This window comes from Taudactylus pleione, unplaced genomic scaffold (assembly GCF_031769625.1).
Source record: "Taudactylus pleione unplaced genomic scaffold, aTauple2 ptg000400l, whole genome shotgun sequence".
NCBI classification, from domain to species: domain Eukaryota; kingdom Metazoa; phylum Chordata; class Amphibia; order Anura; family Myobatrachidae; genus Taudactylus; species Taudactylus pleione.
Window position 1 is genome coordinate 1,184,956 of NW_028284802.1, and position 18,844 is coordinate 1,203,799.

At 41.3% G+C, this 18,844-nt stretch overlaps 1 protein-coding gene across 1 annotated transcript in view; it reads right to left on the bottom strand.

The window, feature by feature from the left end:
• Positions 1 to 985: 985 nt before the first annotated feature.
• The window catches only part of TAPBP (TAP binding protein), a 63,634-nt gene continuing 45,775 nt past the window's right edge, over positions 986 to 18,844 (bottom strand). The window contains exons 7-8 of the mRNA XM_088446515.1: positions 2,434 to 2,477; positions 986 to 1,407 (exon numbers count right to left, since the gene is read on the bottom strand). Of these exons, the coding sequence (XP_088302641.1) occupies positions 1,393 to 1,407; positions 2,434 to 2,477 (59 nt within the window). The 3' untranslated portion in view covers positions 986 to 1,392. The remainder of the gene's footprint in view (positions 1,408 to 2,433; positions 2,478 to 18,844) is intronic.

Consider the following 18,844-nt stretch of genomic DNA (forward strand, 5'->3'; position numbering starts at 1 on the left):
CTAACCCTAACCCTCCCGGGGGGGTGCCTAACCCTAAGTCCCCCCCGGGAGCCCTAAACCTAACCCTCCTCCCCCGCGGCTGTCCGCTCTCGGCGCCCGGCATCACTATGATCGTGATGCCGGGTGCCGGTCTCCCGGCGTCAGGGAAATGCGGGCGTCTACATCTAGACGCCCGGCATTTCACCCATGCCGGGATAAGACAGCCGGGAAGCCGGCTGCCGGTATATAGGCAGTCGGCTTCCCGATTGCTTCCCGTTAGGAGACAGAGTGAAAAGTGATAAGGTGCCAGCCAATCAGCTCCTAACTGTCATGTCACAGGCTGTGTTTGAAAAATGACAGTTAGGAGCTGATTGGCTGGTACCTTATCACTTTTCACTCTGTTTCCTAAAACTGCTCACTAACTAGACCCCATAGTGTACTGAGGGCCGGAGAGCATTAAAGTTACGTTTGGGAGCCCACTTATATTCCTGCCCTTCTGCACATATCAGATTGCCAGGCCAGTCCTGGTCATGGCGCTGTGAGGTTTACCAGAATTTCCCACTTAATTCAGGTATGAGATTAAATATACTGTAATATCAAAGTGTCAACCAACCCATTTATCCGGTGTAAAAATACAACCGGAAATGCTCAGGTGATGAACATACACTGCCATGTATTACACACACACGTACTGCCAGACTTCTCCCAATACTCACTTCTTACTTCAAAGTCTGATACACACACACTACCATAAACATTACACATACACACACACACAGACACACAACTGTTACACAAACACTCTCACAAAGTGATAGCTAGTGCTGGGGCTGCTCTTGGGATCAATGACAGGACAATATCACAATCTGGTGGTACACATTTACTAAAGTGAGAGTTTTTAGAGGTAGTGATGTTGCCCATAGCAACCAATCAGATTCTAGCTATTATCTTCTAGAAGGTGCTAGTTAAATGTTAAGTAGAATCTGATTGGTTGCTATGGGCAATATCTCCACTTCTAAAAACTCTCACTTTAGTAAATATGCCCCTAATTCCCTCTTGGCTCATACACGCAGAGATTTCAATACCACATTGGTTCCATATTGCTGCATCTGTGATCCCAACTGTCACACAATTCTGATCAATGTCTAATGGGGATCAATCAGGTGCGGATGGCAAATGGGGGGACGTTCCGTGCAGTGAGTGACAGGGATCTGGTGCGGCGCGCCCTCATTGGGTGGCCAGACGGATTGAGCCTACTAGGATCAGGTCATGTGGCCCAGATCTGTCTGGTTGGGCTACACACGGGTGACAGACAGCGACACACACACACATTATATCAGACACACAACTCTCACACACAGGTGCACACTCAAACGGGCTCGCAGGACGATTTCTCAGCTTCCATCTCTTCTCTTACTCAGACTTGCTCTGAAAATAAATAAATAAAAAAAGCAATTAATCCTAAATATTTTGCATTAGGCACATATAAAGCTGTGGTTTAACATTAGCACGCGTATCACATATCACTGTAATAGGAGGCCTGATTCAGCAAGGATCACAACAGCGATTACGCACACAATCGTCCGATTGTTACTTTCTGTGCATGCATATGCATTGCGTGCATGAACCAGCCACTGCAATCGGCGAGTGACTACGCAGACCCATCGCAGAACGATTGACAGGAAATACCGTTTGGGGAGGTGCAGGGGGGTGGTTGGCAAAACACAGGCGTACATAAATTAGCCATAGCGAGGTCATACGTAGCCTGGGTTCTCACTGTGTGCTTAGCAATTCCTGAGTAAGGTCAGAGTTTGTGCCAGTGTGCGTGAGGCTGCGATGGTACTCCATGTTACCGATGGTTTCGCAGTCTTGCTAAGTATTATGGATGTGTGTAAGGTAAAGTGGGCGTCCTTATGTTGTGCTGCGACGGCATAGCGATCACAGTGGATTAGCATATCATGGCAGTGAAACTGAGTGTGTAATCTCAGTCGCGATCCATAATGACACAGACCCAGAGCACAGGGATAGACAATATAATGTAACAGACCAGTGTTTCCTATGTTGTTATTCTACCCAGCATTCATTATCTAGCTATAGTTCCCAGCGCTGTTACTGTATACAGCATTCATTATCTAGCTATAGTTCCCAGTGCAGTTACTGTATACAGTTGTACATTATCTAGCTATAGTTCCCAGTGCACTTACTGTATACAGTTGTACATTATCTAGCTATAGTTCCCAGTGCACTTACTGTATACAGTTGTACATTATCTAGCTATAGTTCCCAGTGCTGTTACTGTATACAGTTGTACATTATCTAGCTATAGTTCCCAGTGCAGTTACTGTATACAGTTGTACATTATCTAGCTATAGTTCCCAGTGCTGTTACTGTATACAGTTGTACATTATCTAGCTATAGTTCCCAGTGCTGTTACTGTATACAGTTGTACATTACCTTTCTATCATTCACCTCCTTCGGGCTTCTAGAGAACGATACAACTGTAAGACACAGTAACAGGATGAGAGTTAGTATACCGCTATGTGTTATTGTATATATTGTATCATACATACATGCTCTGTATAAGCTTTCTGGTATTTATACATAATAGGACAGCACCAGTAACAGGCAGATAAAGTGTCAGACCCACAGACCCTGTGTACCCCACGCTTTATTAGTCTGTGTGTATGATATAATGTACCAGGCCCTGTGTACCCCATGCTTTACTAGTGTGTGTGTATGATATAATGTACCAGACCCTGTGTACCCCATACTTTGTCAGTCCACGTGTGTGATATAATGTATCAGACCCTGTGTACCCCATACTTTGTCAGTCCACGTGTGTGATATAATGTATCAGACCCTGTGTACCCCATACTTTGTCAGTCCACGTGTGTGATATAATGTACCAGACCCTGTGTACCCCATACTTTGTCAGTCCACGTGTGTGATATAATGTATCAGACCCTGTGTACCCCGCGCTTTATCAGTCTGTGTGTATGATATTATGTACCAGTTCTGTGTACCCCATGCTTTATCAGTCTGTGTGTAAGATATAATGTACCAGACCCTGTGTACCACACGCTTTAGCAGTCTGTGTGTATGATATAATGTACCAGACCCTGTGTACCCCATGCTTTATTAGTCTGTGTGTATGATATAATGTATCAGACCCTGTGTACCCCACGCTTTATCAGTTTGTGTGTATGATATAATGTATCAGACCCTGTGTACCCCATGCTTTATCAGTCTGTGAGTATGATATAATGTACCAGGCCCTGTGTACCTCACGCTTTATTAGTCTGTGTGTATGATATAATGTACCAGACCCTGTGTACCCCATGCTTTATCAGTCTGTGTGTATGATATTATGTACCAGGCCCTGTGTACCCCATGCTTTATCAGTCCTCGTGTATGATATAATGTACCAGACCCTGTGTACCCCACGTTTTATCAGTCTGTGATTATGATATAATGTACCAGACCCTGTGTACCCCATGCTTTATCAGTCTGTGTGTATGATATAATGTATCAGACCCTGTGTACCCCATGCTTTATCAGTCTGTGTGTATGATATAATGTAAAAGACCCTGTGTATCGCATGTTTTATCAGTCTGTGTGTATGATATAATGTATCAGGCCCTATGTACCCCACGCTTTATTAGTCTGTGTGTATGATATAATGTACCAGACCCTGTGTACCCCATGCTTTATTAGTCTGTGTGTATGATATAATGTAAAAGACCCTGTGTATCGCATGTTTTATTAGTCTGTGAGTATGATATAATGTATCAGACCCTGTGTACCCCATGCTTTATTAGTCTCTGTGTATGATATAATGTAAAAGACCCTGTGTATCGCATGTTTTATCAGTCTGTGTGTATGATATAATGTACCAGACCCTGTGTACCCCATGCTTTATCAGTCTGTGTGTATGATATTATGTACCAGGCCCTGTGTACCCCATGCTTTATCAGTCTCTGTGTATGATATAATGTAAAAGACCCTGTGTATCGCATGTTTTATCAGTCTGTGTGTATGATATAATGTATCAGGCCCTGTGTACCCCACGCTTTATTAGTCTGTGTGTATGATATAATGTATCAGACCCTGTGTACCCCATGCTTTATTAGTCTGTGTGTATGATATAATGTAAAAGACCCTGTGTACCCCATGCTTTATTAGTCTGTGTGTATGATATAATGTATCAGGCCCTGTGTACCCCACGCTTTATTAGTCTGTGTGTATGATATAATGTATCAGACCCTGTGTACTCCATGCTTTATTAGTCTGTGTGTATGATATAATGTACCAGACCCTGTGTACCCCACGCTTTATTAGTCTGTGTGTATGATATAATGTACCAGACCCTGTGTACCCCACGCTTTATCAGTCTGTGTGTATGATATTATGTACCTGGCCCTGTGTACCACACGCTTTAGCAGTCTGTGTGTATGATATAATGTACCAGACCCTGTGTACCCCATGCTTTATTAGTCTGTGTGTATGATATAATGTATCAGACCCTGTGTACCCCACGCTTTATTAGTTTGTGTGTATGATATAATGTATCAGACCCTGTGTACCCAATGCTTTATCAGTCTGTGAGTATGATATAATGTACCAGGCCCTGTGTACCCCACGCTTTATTAGTCTGTGTGTATGATATAATGTACCAGACCCTGTGTACCCCATGCTTTATCAGTCTGTGAGTATGATATAATGTACCAGACCCTGTGTACCCCACGCTTTATCAGTCTGTGTGTATGATATTATGTACCAGGCCCTGTGTACCCCATGCTTTATCAGTCCTCTTGTATGATATAATGTACCAGACCCTGTGTACCCCACGTTTTATCAGTCTGTGATTATGATATAATGTACCAGACCCTGTGTACCCCATGCTTTATCAGTCTGTGTGTATGATATAATGTATCAGACCCTGTGTACCCCATGCTTTATCAGTCTGTGTGTATGATATAATGTAAAAGACCCTGTGTATCGCATGTTTTATCAGTCTGTGTGTATGATATAATGTATCAGGCCCTGTGTACCCCATGCTTTATTAGTCTGTGTGTATGATATAATGTAAAAGACCCTGTGTACCCCATGCTTTATTAGTCTGTGTGTATGATATAATGTATCAGACCCGGTGTACCCCATGCTTTATTAGTCTGTGTGTATGATATAATGTACCAGACCCTGTGTACCCCATGCTTTATTAGTCTGTGTGTATGATATAATGTAAAAGACCCTGTGTATCGCATGTTTTATTAGTCTGTGAGTATGATATAATGTACCCGACCCTGTGTACCCCATGCTTTATTAGTCTGTGTGTATGATATAATGTAAAAGACCCTGTGTATCGCATGTTTTATTAGTCTGTGAGTATGATATAATGTATCAGACCCTGTGTACCCCATGCTTTATTAGTCTGTGTGTATGATATAATGTACCAGGCCCTGTGTACCCCACCCTTTATCAGTCTGTGTGTATGATATAATGTATCAGACCCTGTGTACCCCATGCTTTATCAGTCTGTGTGTATGATATAATGTACCAGACCCTGTGTACCCCATGCTTTATTAGTCTGTGTGTATGATATAATGTAAAAGACCCTGTGTATCGCATGTTTTATTAGTCTGTGTGTATGATATAATGTACCAGGCCCTGTGTACCCCATGCTTTATCAGTCCTCGTGTATGATATAATGTACCAGACCCTGTGTACCCCATGCTTTATTAGTCTGTGTGTATGATATAATGTAAAAGACCCTGTGTATAGCATGTTTTATTAGTCTGTGAGTATGATATAATGTACCAGGCCCTGTGTACCCCATGCTTTATCAGTCCTCGTGTATGATATAATGTATCAGACCCTGTGTACCCCATGCTTTATTAGTCTGTGTGTATGATATAATGTACCAGGCCCTGTGTACCCCACGCTTTATCAGTCTGTGTGTATGATATAATGTATCAGACCCTGTGTACCCCATGCTTTATCAGTCTGTGTGTATGATATAATGTACCAGACCCTGTGTACCCCATGCTTTATTAGTCTGTGTGTATGATATAATGTAAAAGGCCCTGTGTACCCCATGCTTTATTAGTCTGTGAGCATGATATAATGTACCAGACCCTGTGTACCCCATGCTTTATTAGTCTAAGTGTATGATATAATGTACCAGGCCCTGTGTACCCCATGCTTTATTAGTCTGTGTGTATGATATAATGTATCAGACCCTGTGTACCCCATGCTTTATCAGTCTGTGTGTATGATATAATGTATCAGACCCTGTGTACCCCATGCTTTATTAGTCTGTGTGTATGATATAATGTAAAAGACCCTGTGTATCGCATGTTTTATTAGTCTGTGAGTATGGTATAATGTATCAGACCCTGTGTACGCCACATTTATTTGTCTGTGTGTATGATATAATGTACCAGACCCTGTGTACCCCATGCTTTATTAGTCTGTGTGTATGATATAATGTACCAGACCCTGTGTACGCCACGCTTTATTAGTCTGTGTGTATGATATAATGTACCAGACCCTGTGTACCCCATGCTTTATTAGTCTGTGAGTATGATATAATGTACCAGACCCTGTGTACCCCATGCTTTATTAGTCTGTGTGTATGATATAATGTATCAGACCCTGTGTACCCCATGCTTTATCAGTCTGTGTGTATGATGTACCAGACCCTGTGTACCCCATGCTTTATCAGTCTGTGTGTATGATATAATGTATCAGGCCCTGTGTACCCCATGCTTTATTAGTCTGTGTGTATGATATAATGTACCAGACCCTGTGTACCCCATGCTTTATTAGTCTGTGTGTATGATATAATGTACCAGGCCCTCTGTACCCCACGCTTTATTAGTCTGTGTGTATGATATAATGAACCAGACCCTGTGTACCCCACTCTTTATTAGTCTGTGTGTATGATATAATGTAAAAGGCCCTGTGTATCGCATGCTTTATTAGTCTGTGTGTATGATATAATGTACCAGGCCCTGTGTACCCCATGCTTTATCAGTCTGTGTGTATGATGTACCAGACCCTGTGTACCCCACGTTTTATCAGTCTGTGATTATGTTATAATGTACCAGACCCTGTGTACCCCATGCTTTATCAGTCTGTGTGTATGATATAATGTACCAGACCCTGTGTACCCCATGCTTTATCAGTCTGTGTGTATGATATAATGTACCAGACCCTGTGTACCCCATGCTTTATCAGTCTGTGTGTATGATATAATGTATCAGACCCTGTGTACTAGGGGTGAGCGGGTTCGGTTCTACTCGGTTCCGTTCGGATTTAAAAACCGAATCTTATTGGCTATCCAAAACTCGTGACAGCTGATAGCCAATAAGATTCGGTTTTTAAATCCGAACGGAACCGAGTAGAACCGAATCCGCTCACCCCTACTGTGTACCCCATGCTTTATTAGTCTGTGTGTATGATATAATGTACCAGACCCTGTGTACCCCATGCTTTATCAGTCTGTGTGTATGATATAATGTATCAGACCCTGTGTACCCCATGCTTTATCAGTCTGTGAGTATGATATAATGTACCAGGCCCTCTGTACCCCACGCTTTATTAGTCTGTGTGTATGATATAATGTACCAGACCCTGTGTACCCCATGCTTTATTAGTCTGTGTGTATGATATAATGTACCAGACCCTGTGTACCCCACGCTTTATCAGTCTGTGTGTATGATATTATGTACCTGGCCCTGTGTACCACACGCTTTAGCAGTCTGTGTGTATGATATAATGTACCAGACCCTGTGTACCCCATGCTTTATTAGTCTGTGTGTATGATATAATGTATCAGACCCTGTGTACCCCACGCTTTATTAGTTTGTGTGTATGATATAATGTATCAGACCCTGTGTACCCAATGCTTTATCAGTCTGTGAGTATGATATAATGTACCAGGCCCTGTGTACCCCACGCTTTATTAGTCTGTGTGTATGATATAATGTACCAGACCCTGTGTACCCCACGCTTTATCAGTCTGTGAGTATGATATAATGTACCAGACCCTGTGTACCCCACGCTTTATCAGTCTGTGTGTATGATATTATGTACCAGGCCCTGTGTACCCCATGCTTTATCAGTCCTCTTGTATGATATAATGTACCAGACCCTGTGTACCCCACGTTTTATCAGTCTGTGATTATGATATAATGTACCAGACCCTGTGTACCCCATGCTTTATCAGTCTGTGTGTATGATATAATGTATCAGACCCTGTGTACCCCATGCTTTATCAGTCTGTGTGTATGATATAATGTAAAAGACCTTGTGTATCGCATGTTTTATCAGTCTGTGTGTATGATATAATGTATCAGGCCCTGTGTACCCCATGCTTTATTAGTCTGTGTGTATGATATAATGTAAAAGACCCTGTGTACCCCATGCTTTATTAGTCTGTGTGTATGATATAATGTATCAGACCCTGTGTACCCCATGCTTTATTAGTCTGTGTGTATGATATAATGTACCAGACCCTGTGTACCCCATGCTTTATTAGTCTGTGTGTATGATATAATGTAAAAGACCCTGTGTATCGCATGTTTTATTAGTCTGTGAGTATGATATAATGTACCCGACCCTGTGTACCCCACGCTTTATTAGTCTGTGTGTATGATATAATGTAAAAGACCCTGTGTATCGCATGTTTTATTAGTCTGTGAGTATGATATAATGTATCAGACCCTGTGTACCCCATGCTTTATTAGTCTGTGTGTATGATATAATGTACCAGGCCCTGTGTACCCCACGCTTTTGTCAGTCTGTGTGTATGATATAATGTATCAGACCCTGTGTACCCCATGCTTTATCAGTCTGTGTGTATGATATAATGTACCAGACCCTGTGTACCCCATGCTTTATTAGTCTGTGTGTATGATATAATGTAAAAGACCCTGTGTATCGCATGTTTTATTAGTCTGTGTGTATGATATAATGTACCAGGCCCTGTGTACCCCATGCTTTATCAGTCCTCGTGTATGATATAATGTACCAGACCCTGTGTACCCCATGTTTTATTAGTCTGTGTGTATGATATAATGTAAAAGACCCTGTGTATCGCATGTTTTATTAGTCTGTGAGTATGATATAATGTACCAGGCCCTGTGTACCCCATGCTTTATCAGTCCTCGTGTATGATATAATGTATCAGACCCTGTGTACCCCATGCTTTATTAGTCTGTGTGTATGATATAATGTACCAGGCCCTGTGTACCCCACGCTTTATCAGTCTGTGTGTATGATATAATGTATCAGACCCTGTGTACCCCATGCTTTATCAGTCTGTGTGTATGATATAATGTACCAGACCCTGTGTACCCCATGCTTTATTAGTCTGTGTGTATGATATAATGTAAAAGGCCCTGTGTACCCCATGCTTTATTAGTCTGTGAGCATGATATAATGTACCAGACCCTGTGTACCCCATGCTTTATTAGTCTGTGTGTATGATATAATGTACCAGGCCCTGTGTACCCCATGCTTTATCAGTCTGTGTGTATGATATAATGTATCAGACCCTGTGTACCCCATGCTTTATCAGTCTGTGTGTATGATATAATGTATCAGACCCTGTGTACGCCATGCTTTATTAGTCTGTGTGTATGATATAATGTATCAGACCCTGTGTACCCCATGCTTTATCAGTCTGTGTGTATGATATAATGTATCAGACCCTGTGTACCCCATGCTTTATTAGTCTGTGTGTATGATATAATGTACCAGACCCTGTGTACCCCATGCTTTATTAGTCTGTGAGTATGATATAATGTACCAGACCCTGTGTACCCCATGCTTTATTAGTCTGTGTGTATGATATAATGTATCAGACCCTGTGTACCCCATGCTTTATCAGTCTGTGTGTATGATGTACCAGACCCTGTGTACCCCAAGCTTTATCAGTCTGTGTGTATGATATAATGTATCAGGCCCTGTGTACCCCATGCTTTATTAGTCTGTGTGTATGATATAATGTAAAAGACCCTGTGTATCGCATGTTTTATTAGTCTGTGAGTATGATATAATGTATCAGACCCTGTGTACGCCACACTTTATTAGTCTGTGTGTATGATATAATGTACCAGACCCTGTGTACCCCACGCTTTATTAGTCTGTGTGTATGATATAATGTACCAGACCCTGTGTACGCCACGCTTTATTAGTCTGTGTGTATGATATAATGTACCAGACCCTGTGTACCCCATGCTTTATTAGTCTGTGAGTATGATATAATGTACCAGACCCTGTGTACCCCATGCTTTATTAGTCTGTGTGTATGATATAATGTATCAGACCCTGTGTACCCCATGCTTTATCAGTCTGTGTGTATGATGTACCAGACCCTGTGTACCCCATGCTTTATCAGTCTGTGTGTATGATATAATGTATCAGGCCCTGTGTACCCCATGCTTTATTAGTCTGTGTGTATGATATAATGTACCAGACCCTGTGTACCCCATGCTTTATTAGTCTGTGTGTATGATATAATGTACCAGGCCCTCTGTACCCCACGCTTTATTAGTCTGTGTGTATGATATAATGAACCAGACCCTGTGTACCCCACTCTTTATTAGTCTGTGTGTATGATATAATGTAAAAGGCCCTGTGTATCGCATGCTTTATTAGTCTGTGTGTATGATATAATGTACCAGGCCCTGTGTACCCCATGCTTTATCAGTCTGTGTGTATGATGTACCAGACCCTGTGTACCCCACGTTTTATCAGTCTGTGATTATGATATAATGTACCAGACCCTGTGTACCCCATGCTTTATCAGTCTGTGTGTATGATATAATGTACCAGACCCTGTGTACCCCATGCTTTATCAGTCTGTGTGTATGATATAATGTACCAGACCCTGTGTACCCCATGCTTTATCAGTCTGTGTGTATGATATAATGTACCAGACCCTGTGTACCCCATGCTTTATCAGTCTGTGTGTATGATATAATGTATCAGACCCTGTGTACTAGCGGTGAGCGGGTTCGGTTTTACTCGGTTCCGTTCGGATTTAAAAACCGAATCTTATTGGCTATCCAAAACTCGTGACAGCTGATAGCCAATAAGATTCGGTTTTTAAATCCGAACGGAACCGAGTAGAACCGAATCCGCTCACCCCTACTGTGTACCCCATGCTTTATTAGTCTGTGTGTATGATATAATGTACCAGACCCTGTGTACCCCATGCTTTATCAGTCTGTGTGTATGATATAATGTATCAGACCCTGTGTACCCCATGCTTTATCAGTCTGTGAGTATGATATAATGTACCAGGCCCTCTGTACCCCACGCTTTATTAGTCTGTGTGTATGATATAATGTACCAGACCCTGTGTACCCCATGCTTTATTAGTCTGTGTGTATGATATAATGTAAAAGGCCCTGTGTATCGCATGCTTTATTAGTCTGTGAGTATGATATAATGTACCAGACCCTGTGTACCCCTCGCTTTATCAGTCTGTGAGTATGATATAATGTACCAGACCCTGTGTACCCCACGCTTTATCAGTCTGTGTGTATGATATTATGTACCAGGCCCTGTGTACCCCATGCTTTATCAGTCCTCTTGTATGATATAATGTACCAGACCCTGTGTATCCCACGTTTTATCAGTCTGTGAATATGATATAATGTACCAGACCCTGTGTACCCCATGCTTTATCAGTCTGTGTGTATGATATAATGTATCAGACCCTGTGTACCCCATGCTTTATCAGTCTGTGTGTATGATATAATGTAAAAGACCCTGTGTATCGCATGTTTTATCAGTCTGTGTGTATGATATAATGTATCAGGCCCTGTGTACCCCATGCTTTATTAGTCTGTGTGTATGATATAATGTAAAAGACCCTGTGTACCCCATGCTTTATTAGTCTGTGTGTATGATATAATGTATCAGACACTGTGTACCCCATGCTTTATTAGTCTGTGTGTATGATATAATGTACCAGACCCTGTGTACCCCATGCTTTATTAGTCTGTGTGTATGATATAATGTAAAAGACCCTGTGTATCGCATGTTTTATTAGTCTGTGAGTATGATATAATGTACCCGACCCTGTGTAACCCATGCTTTATTAGTCTGTGTGTATGATATAATGTAAAAGACCCTGTGTATCGCATGTTTTATTAGTCTGTGAGTATGATATAATGTATCAGACCCTGTGTACCCCATGCTTTATTAGTCTGTGTGTATGATATAATGTACCAGGCCCTGTGTACCCCACCCTTTATCAGTCTGTGTGTATGATATAATGTATCAGACCCTGTGTACCCCATGCTTTATCAGTCTGTGTGTATGATATAATGTACCAGACCCTGTGTACCCCATGCTTTATTAGTCTGTGTGTATGATATAATGTAAAAGACCCTGTGTATCGCATGTTTTATTAGTCTGTGTGTATGATATAATGTACCAGGCCCTGTGTACCCCATGCTTTATCAGTCCTCGTGTATGATATAATGTACCAGACCCTGTGTACCCCATGCTTTATTAGTCTGTGTGTATGATATAATGTAAAAGACCCTGTGTATCGCATGTTTTATTAGTCTGTGAGTATGATATAATGTACCAGGCCCTGTGTACCCCATGCTTTATCAGTCCTCGTGTATGATATAATGTATCAGACCCTGTGTACCCCATGCTTTATTAGTCTGTGTGTATGATATAATGTACCAGGCCCTGTGTACCCCACGCTTTATCAGTCTGTGTGTATGATATAATGTATCAGACCCTGTGTACCCCATGCTTTATCAGTCTGTGTGTATGATATAATGTACCAGACCCTGTGTACCCCATGCTTTATTAGTCTGTGTGTATGATATAATGTAAAAGGCCCTGTGTACCCCATGCTTTATTAGTCTGTGAGCATGATATAATGTACCAGACCCTGTGTACCCCATGCTTTATTAGTCTGTGTGTATGATATAATGTACCAGGCCCTGTGTACCCCATGCTTTATCAGTCTGTGTGTATGATATAATGTATCAGACCCTGTGTACCCCATGCTTTATCAGTCTGTGTGTATGATATAATGTATCAGACCCTGTGTACGCCATGTTTATTAGTCTGTGTGTATGATATAATGTATCAGACCCTGTGTACCCCATGCTTTATCAGTCTGTGTGTATGATATAATGTATCAGACCCTGTGTACCCCATGCTTTATTAGTCTGTGTGTATGATATAATGTACCAGACCCTGTGTACCCCATGCTTTATTAGTCTGTGAGTATGATATAATGTACCAGACCCTGTGTTCCCCATGCTTTATTAGTCTGTGTGTATGATATAATGTATCAGACCCTGTGTACCCCATGCTTTATCAGTCTGTGTGTATGATGTACCAGACCCTGTGTACCCCAAGCTTTATCAGTCTGTGTGTATGATATAATGTATCAGGCCCTGTGTACCCCATGCTTTATTAGTCTGTGTGTATGATATAATGTAAAAGACCCTGTGAATCGCATGTTTTATTAGTCTGTGAGTATGATATAATGTACCAGGCCCTCTGTACCCCACGCTTTATTAGTCTGTGTGTATGATATAATGAACCAGACCCTGTTTACCCCACTCTTTATTAGTCTGTGTGTATGATATAATGTAAAAGGCCCTGTGTATCGCATGCTTTATTAGTCTGTGTGTATGATATAATGTACCAGGCCCTGTGTACCCCATGCTTTATCAGTCTGTGTGTATGATGTACCAGACCCTGTGTACCCCACGTTTTATCAGTCTGTGATTATGATATAATGTACCAGACCCTGTGTACCCCATGCTTTATCAGTCTGTGTGTATGATATAATGTACCAGACCCTGTGTACCCCATGCTTTATCAGTCTGTGTGTATGATATAATGTACCAGACCCTGTGTACCCCATGCTTTATCAGTCTGTGTGTATGATATAATGTATCAGACCCTGTGTACTAGGGGTGAGCGGGTTCGGTTCTACTCGGTTCCGTTCGGATTTAAAAAACGAATCTTATTGGCTATCCAAAACTCGTGACAGCTGATAGCCAATAAGATTCGGTTTTTAAATCCGAACGGAACCGAGTAGAACCGAATCCGCTCACCCCTACTGTGTACCCCATGCTTTATTAGTCTGTGTGTATGATATAATGTACCAGACCCTGTGTACCCCATGCTTTATCAGTCTGTGTGTATGATATAATGTATCAGACCCTGTGTACCCCATGCTTTATCAGTCTGTGAGTATGATATAATGTACCAGGCCCTCTGTACCCCACGCTTTATTAGTCTGTGTGTATGATATAATGTACCAGACCCTGTGTACCCCATGCTTTATTAGTCTGTGTGTATGATATAATGTACCAGACCCAGTGTACCCCACGCTTTATCAGTCTGTGTGTATGATATTATGTACCTGGCCCTGTGTACCACACGCTTTAGCAGTCTGTGTGTATGATATAATGTACCAGACCCTGTGTACCCCATGCTTTATTAGTCTGTGTGTATGATATAATGTATCAGACCCTGTGTACCCCACGCTTTATTAGTTTGTGTGTATGATATAATGTATCAGACCCTGTGTACCCAATGCTTTATCAGTCTGTGAGTATGATATAATGTACCAGGCCCTGTGTACCCCACGATTTATTAGTCTGTGTGTATGATATAATGTACCAGACCCTGTGTACCCCACGCTTTATCAGTCTGTGTGTATGATATTATGTACCAGGCCCTGTGTACCTCATGCTTTATCAGTCCTCTTGTATGATATAATGTACCAGACCCTGTGTACCCCACGTTTTATCATTCTGTGATTATGATATAATGTACCAGACCCTGTGTACCCCATGCTTTATCAGTCTGTGTGTATGATATAATGTATCAGACCCTGTGTACCCCATGCTTTATCAGTCTGTGTGTATGATATAATGTAAAAGACCCTGTGTATCGCATGTTTTATCAGTCTGTGTGTATGATATAATGTATCAGGCCCTGTGTACCCCATGCTTTATTAGTCTGTGTGTATGATATAATGTAAAAGACCCTGTGTACCCCAAGCTTTATTAGTCTGTGTGTATGATATAATGTATCAGACCCTGTGTACCCCATGCTTTATTAGTCTGTGTGTATGATATAATGTACCAGACCCTGTGTACCCCATGCTTTATTAGTCTGTGTGTATGATATAATGTAAAAGACCCTGTGTATCGCATGTTTTATTAGTCTGTGAGTATGATATAATGTACCCGACCCTGTGTACCCCACGCTTTATTAGTCTGTGTGTATGATATAATGTAAAAGACCCTGTGTATCGCATGTTTTATTAGTCTGTGAGTATGATATAATGTATCAGACCCTGTGTACCCCATGCTTTATTAGTCTGTGTGTATGATATAATGTACCAGGCCCTGTGTACCCCACGCTTTTGTCAGTCTGTGTGTATGATATAATGTATCAGACCCTGTGTACCCCATGCTTTATCAGTCTGTGTGTATGATATAATGTACCAGACCCTGTGTACCCCATGCTTTATTAGTCTGTGTGTATGATATAATGTAAAATACCCTGTGTATCGCATGTTTTATTAGTCTGTGTGTATGATATAATGTACCAGGCCCTGTGTACCCCATGCTTTATCAGTCCTCGTGTATGATATAATGTACCAGACCCTGTGTACCCCATGCTTTATTAGTCTGTGTGTATGATATAATGTAAAAGACCCTGTGTATCGCATGTTTTATTAGTCTGTGAGTATGATATAATGTACCAGGCCCTGTGTACCCCATGCTTTATCAGTCCTCGTGTATGATATAATGTATCAGACCCTGTGTACCCCATGCTTTATTAGTCTGTGTGTATGATATAATGTACCAGGCCCTGTGTACCCCACGCTTTATCAGTCTGTGTGTATGATATAATGTATCAGACCCTGTGTACCCCATGCTTTATCAGTCTGTGTGTATGATATAATGTACCAGACCCTGTGTACCCCATGCTTTATTAGTCTGTGTGTATGATATAATGTAAAAGGCCCTGTGTACCCCATGCTTTATTAGTCTGTGAGCATGATATAATGTACCAGACCCTGTGTACCCCATGCTTTATTAGTCTGTGTGTATGATATAATGTACCAGGCCCTGTGTACCCCATGCTTTATCAGTCTGTGTGTATGATATAATGTATCAGACCCTGTGTACCCCATGCTTTATCAGTCTGTGTGTATGATATAATGTATCAGACCCTGTGTACGCCATGCTTTATTAGTCTGTGTGTATGATATAATGTATCAGACCCTGTGTACCCCATGCTTTATCAGTCTGTGTGTATGATATAATGTATCAGACCCTGTGTACCCCATGCTTTATTAGTCTGTGTGTATGATATAATGTAACAGACCCTGTGTACCCCATGCTTTATTAGTCTGTGTGTATGATATAATGTATCAGACCCTGTGTACCCCATGCTTTATCAGTCTGTGTGTATGATGTACCAGACCCTGTGTACCCCAAGCTTTATCAGTCTGTGTGTATGATATAATGTATCAGGCCCTGTGTACCCCATGCTTTATTAGTCTGTGTGTATGATATAATGTAAAAGACCCTGTGTATCGCATGTTTTATTAGTCTGTGAGTATGATATAATGTATCAGACCCTGTGTACGCCACACTTTATTAGTCTGTGTGTATGATATAATGTACCAGACCCTGTGTACCCCATGCTTTATTAGTCTGTGTGTATGATATAATGTACCAGACCCTGTGTACGCCACGCTTTATTAGTCTGTGTGTATGATATAATGTACCAGACCCTGTGTACCCCATTCTTTATTAGTCTGTGAGTATGATATAATGTACCAGACCCTGTGTACCCCATGCTTTATTAGTCTGTGTGTATGATATAATGTATCAGACCCTGTGTACCCCATGCTTTATCAGTCTGTGTGTATGATGTACCAGACCCTGTGTACCCCATGCTTTATCAGTCTGTGTGTATGATATAATGTATCAGGCCCTGTGTACCCCATGCTTTATTAGTCTGTGTGTATGATATAATGTACCAGACCCTGTGTACCCCATGCTTTATTAGTCTGTGTGTATGATATAATGTACCAGGCCCTCTGTACCCCACGCTTTATTAGTCTGTGTGTATGATATAATGAACCAGACCCTGTGTACCCCACTCTTTATTAGTCTGTGTGTATGATATAATGTAAAAGGCCCTGTGTATCGCATGCTTTATTAGTCTGTGTGTATGATATAATGTACCAGGCCCTGTGTACCCCATGCTTTATCAGTCTGTGTGTATGATGTACCAGACCCTGTGTACCCCACGTTTTATCAGTCTGTGATTATGATATAATGTACCAGACCCTGTGTACCCCATGCTTTATCAGTCTGTGTGTATGATATAATGTACCAGACCCTGTGTACCCCATGCTTTATCAGTCTGTGTGTATGATATAATGTACCAGACCCTGTGTACCCCATGCTTTATCAGTCTGTGTGTATGATATAATGTATCAGACCCTGTGTACCCCATGCTTTATCAGTCTGTGTGTATGATATAATGTAAAAGACCCTGTGTATCGCATGTTTTATCAGTCTGTGTGTATGATATAATGTATCAGGCCCTGTGTACCCCATGCTTTATTAGTCTGTGTGTATGATATAATGTAAAAGACCCTGTGTACCCCAAGCTTTATTAGTCTGTGTGTATGATATAATGTATCAGACCCTGTGTACCCCATGCTTTATTAGTCTGTGTGTATGATATAATGTACCAGACCCTGTGTACCCCATGCTTTATTAGTCTGTGTGTATGATATAATGTAAAAGACCCTGTGTATCGCATGTTTTATTAGTCTGTGAGTATGATATAATGTATCAGACCCTGTGTACCCCACGCTTTATTAGTCTGTGTGTATGATATAATGTAAAAGACCCTGTGTACCCCATGCTTTATCAGTCTGTGTGTATGATATAATGTAAAAGACCCTGTGTATCGCATGTTTTATCAGTCTGTGTGTATGATATAATGTATCAGACCCTGTGTACCCCACGCTTTATTAGTCTGTGTGTATGATATAATGTAAAAGACCCTGTGTACCCCAAGCTTTATTAGTCTGTGTGTATGATATAATGTATCAGACCCTGTGTACCCCATGCTTTATTAGTCTGTGTGTATGATATAATGTACCAGACCCTGTGTACCCCATGCTTTATTAGTCTGTGTGTATGATATAATGTAAAAGACCCTGTGTATCGCATGTTTTATTAGTCTGTGAGTATGATATAATGTACCCGACCCTGTGTACCCCACGCTTTATTAGTCTGTGTGTATGATATAATGTAAAAGACCCTGTGTATCGCATGTTTTATTAGTCTGTGAGTATGATATAATGTATCAGACCCTGTGTACCCCATGCTTTATTAGTCTGTGTGTATGATATAATGTACCAGGCCCTGTGTACCCCACGCTTTTGTCAGTCTGTGTGTATGATATAATGTATCAGACCCTGTGTACCCCATGCTTTATCAGTCTGTGTGTATGATATAATGTACCAGACCCTGTGTACCCCATGCTTTATTAGTCTGTGTGTATGATATAATGTAAAATACCCTGTGTATCGCATGTTTTATTAGTCTGTGTGTATGATATAATGTACCAGGCCCTGTGTACCCCATGCTTTATCAGTCCTCGTGTATGATATAATGTACCAGACCCTGTGTACCCCATGCTTTATTAGTCTGTGTGTATGATATAATGTAAAAGACCCTGTGTATCGCATGTTTTATTAGTCTGTGAGTATGATATAATGTACCAGGCCCTGTGTACCCCATGCTTTATCAGTCCTCGT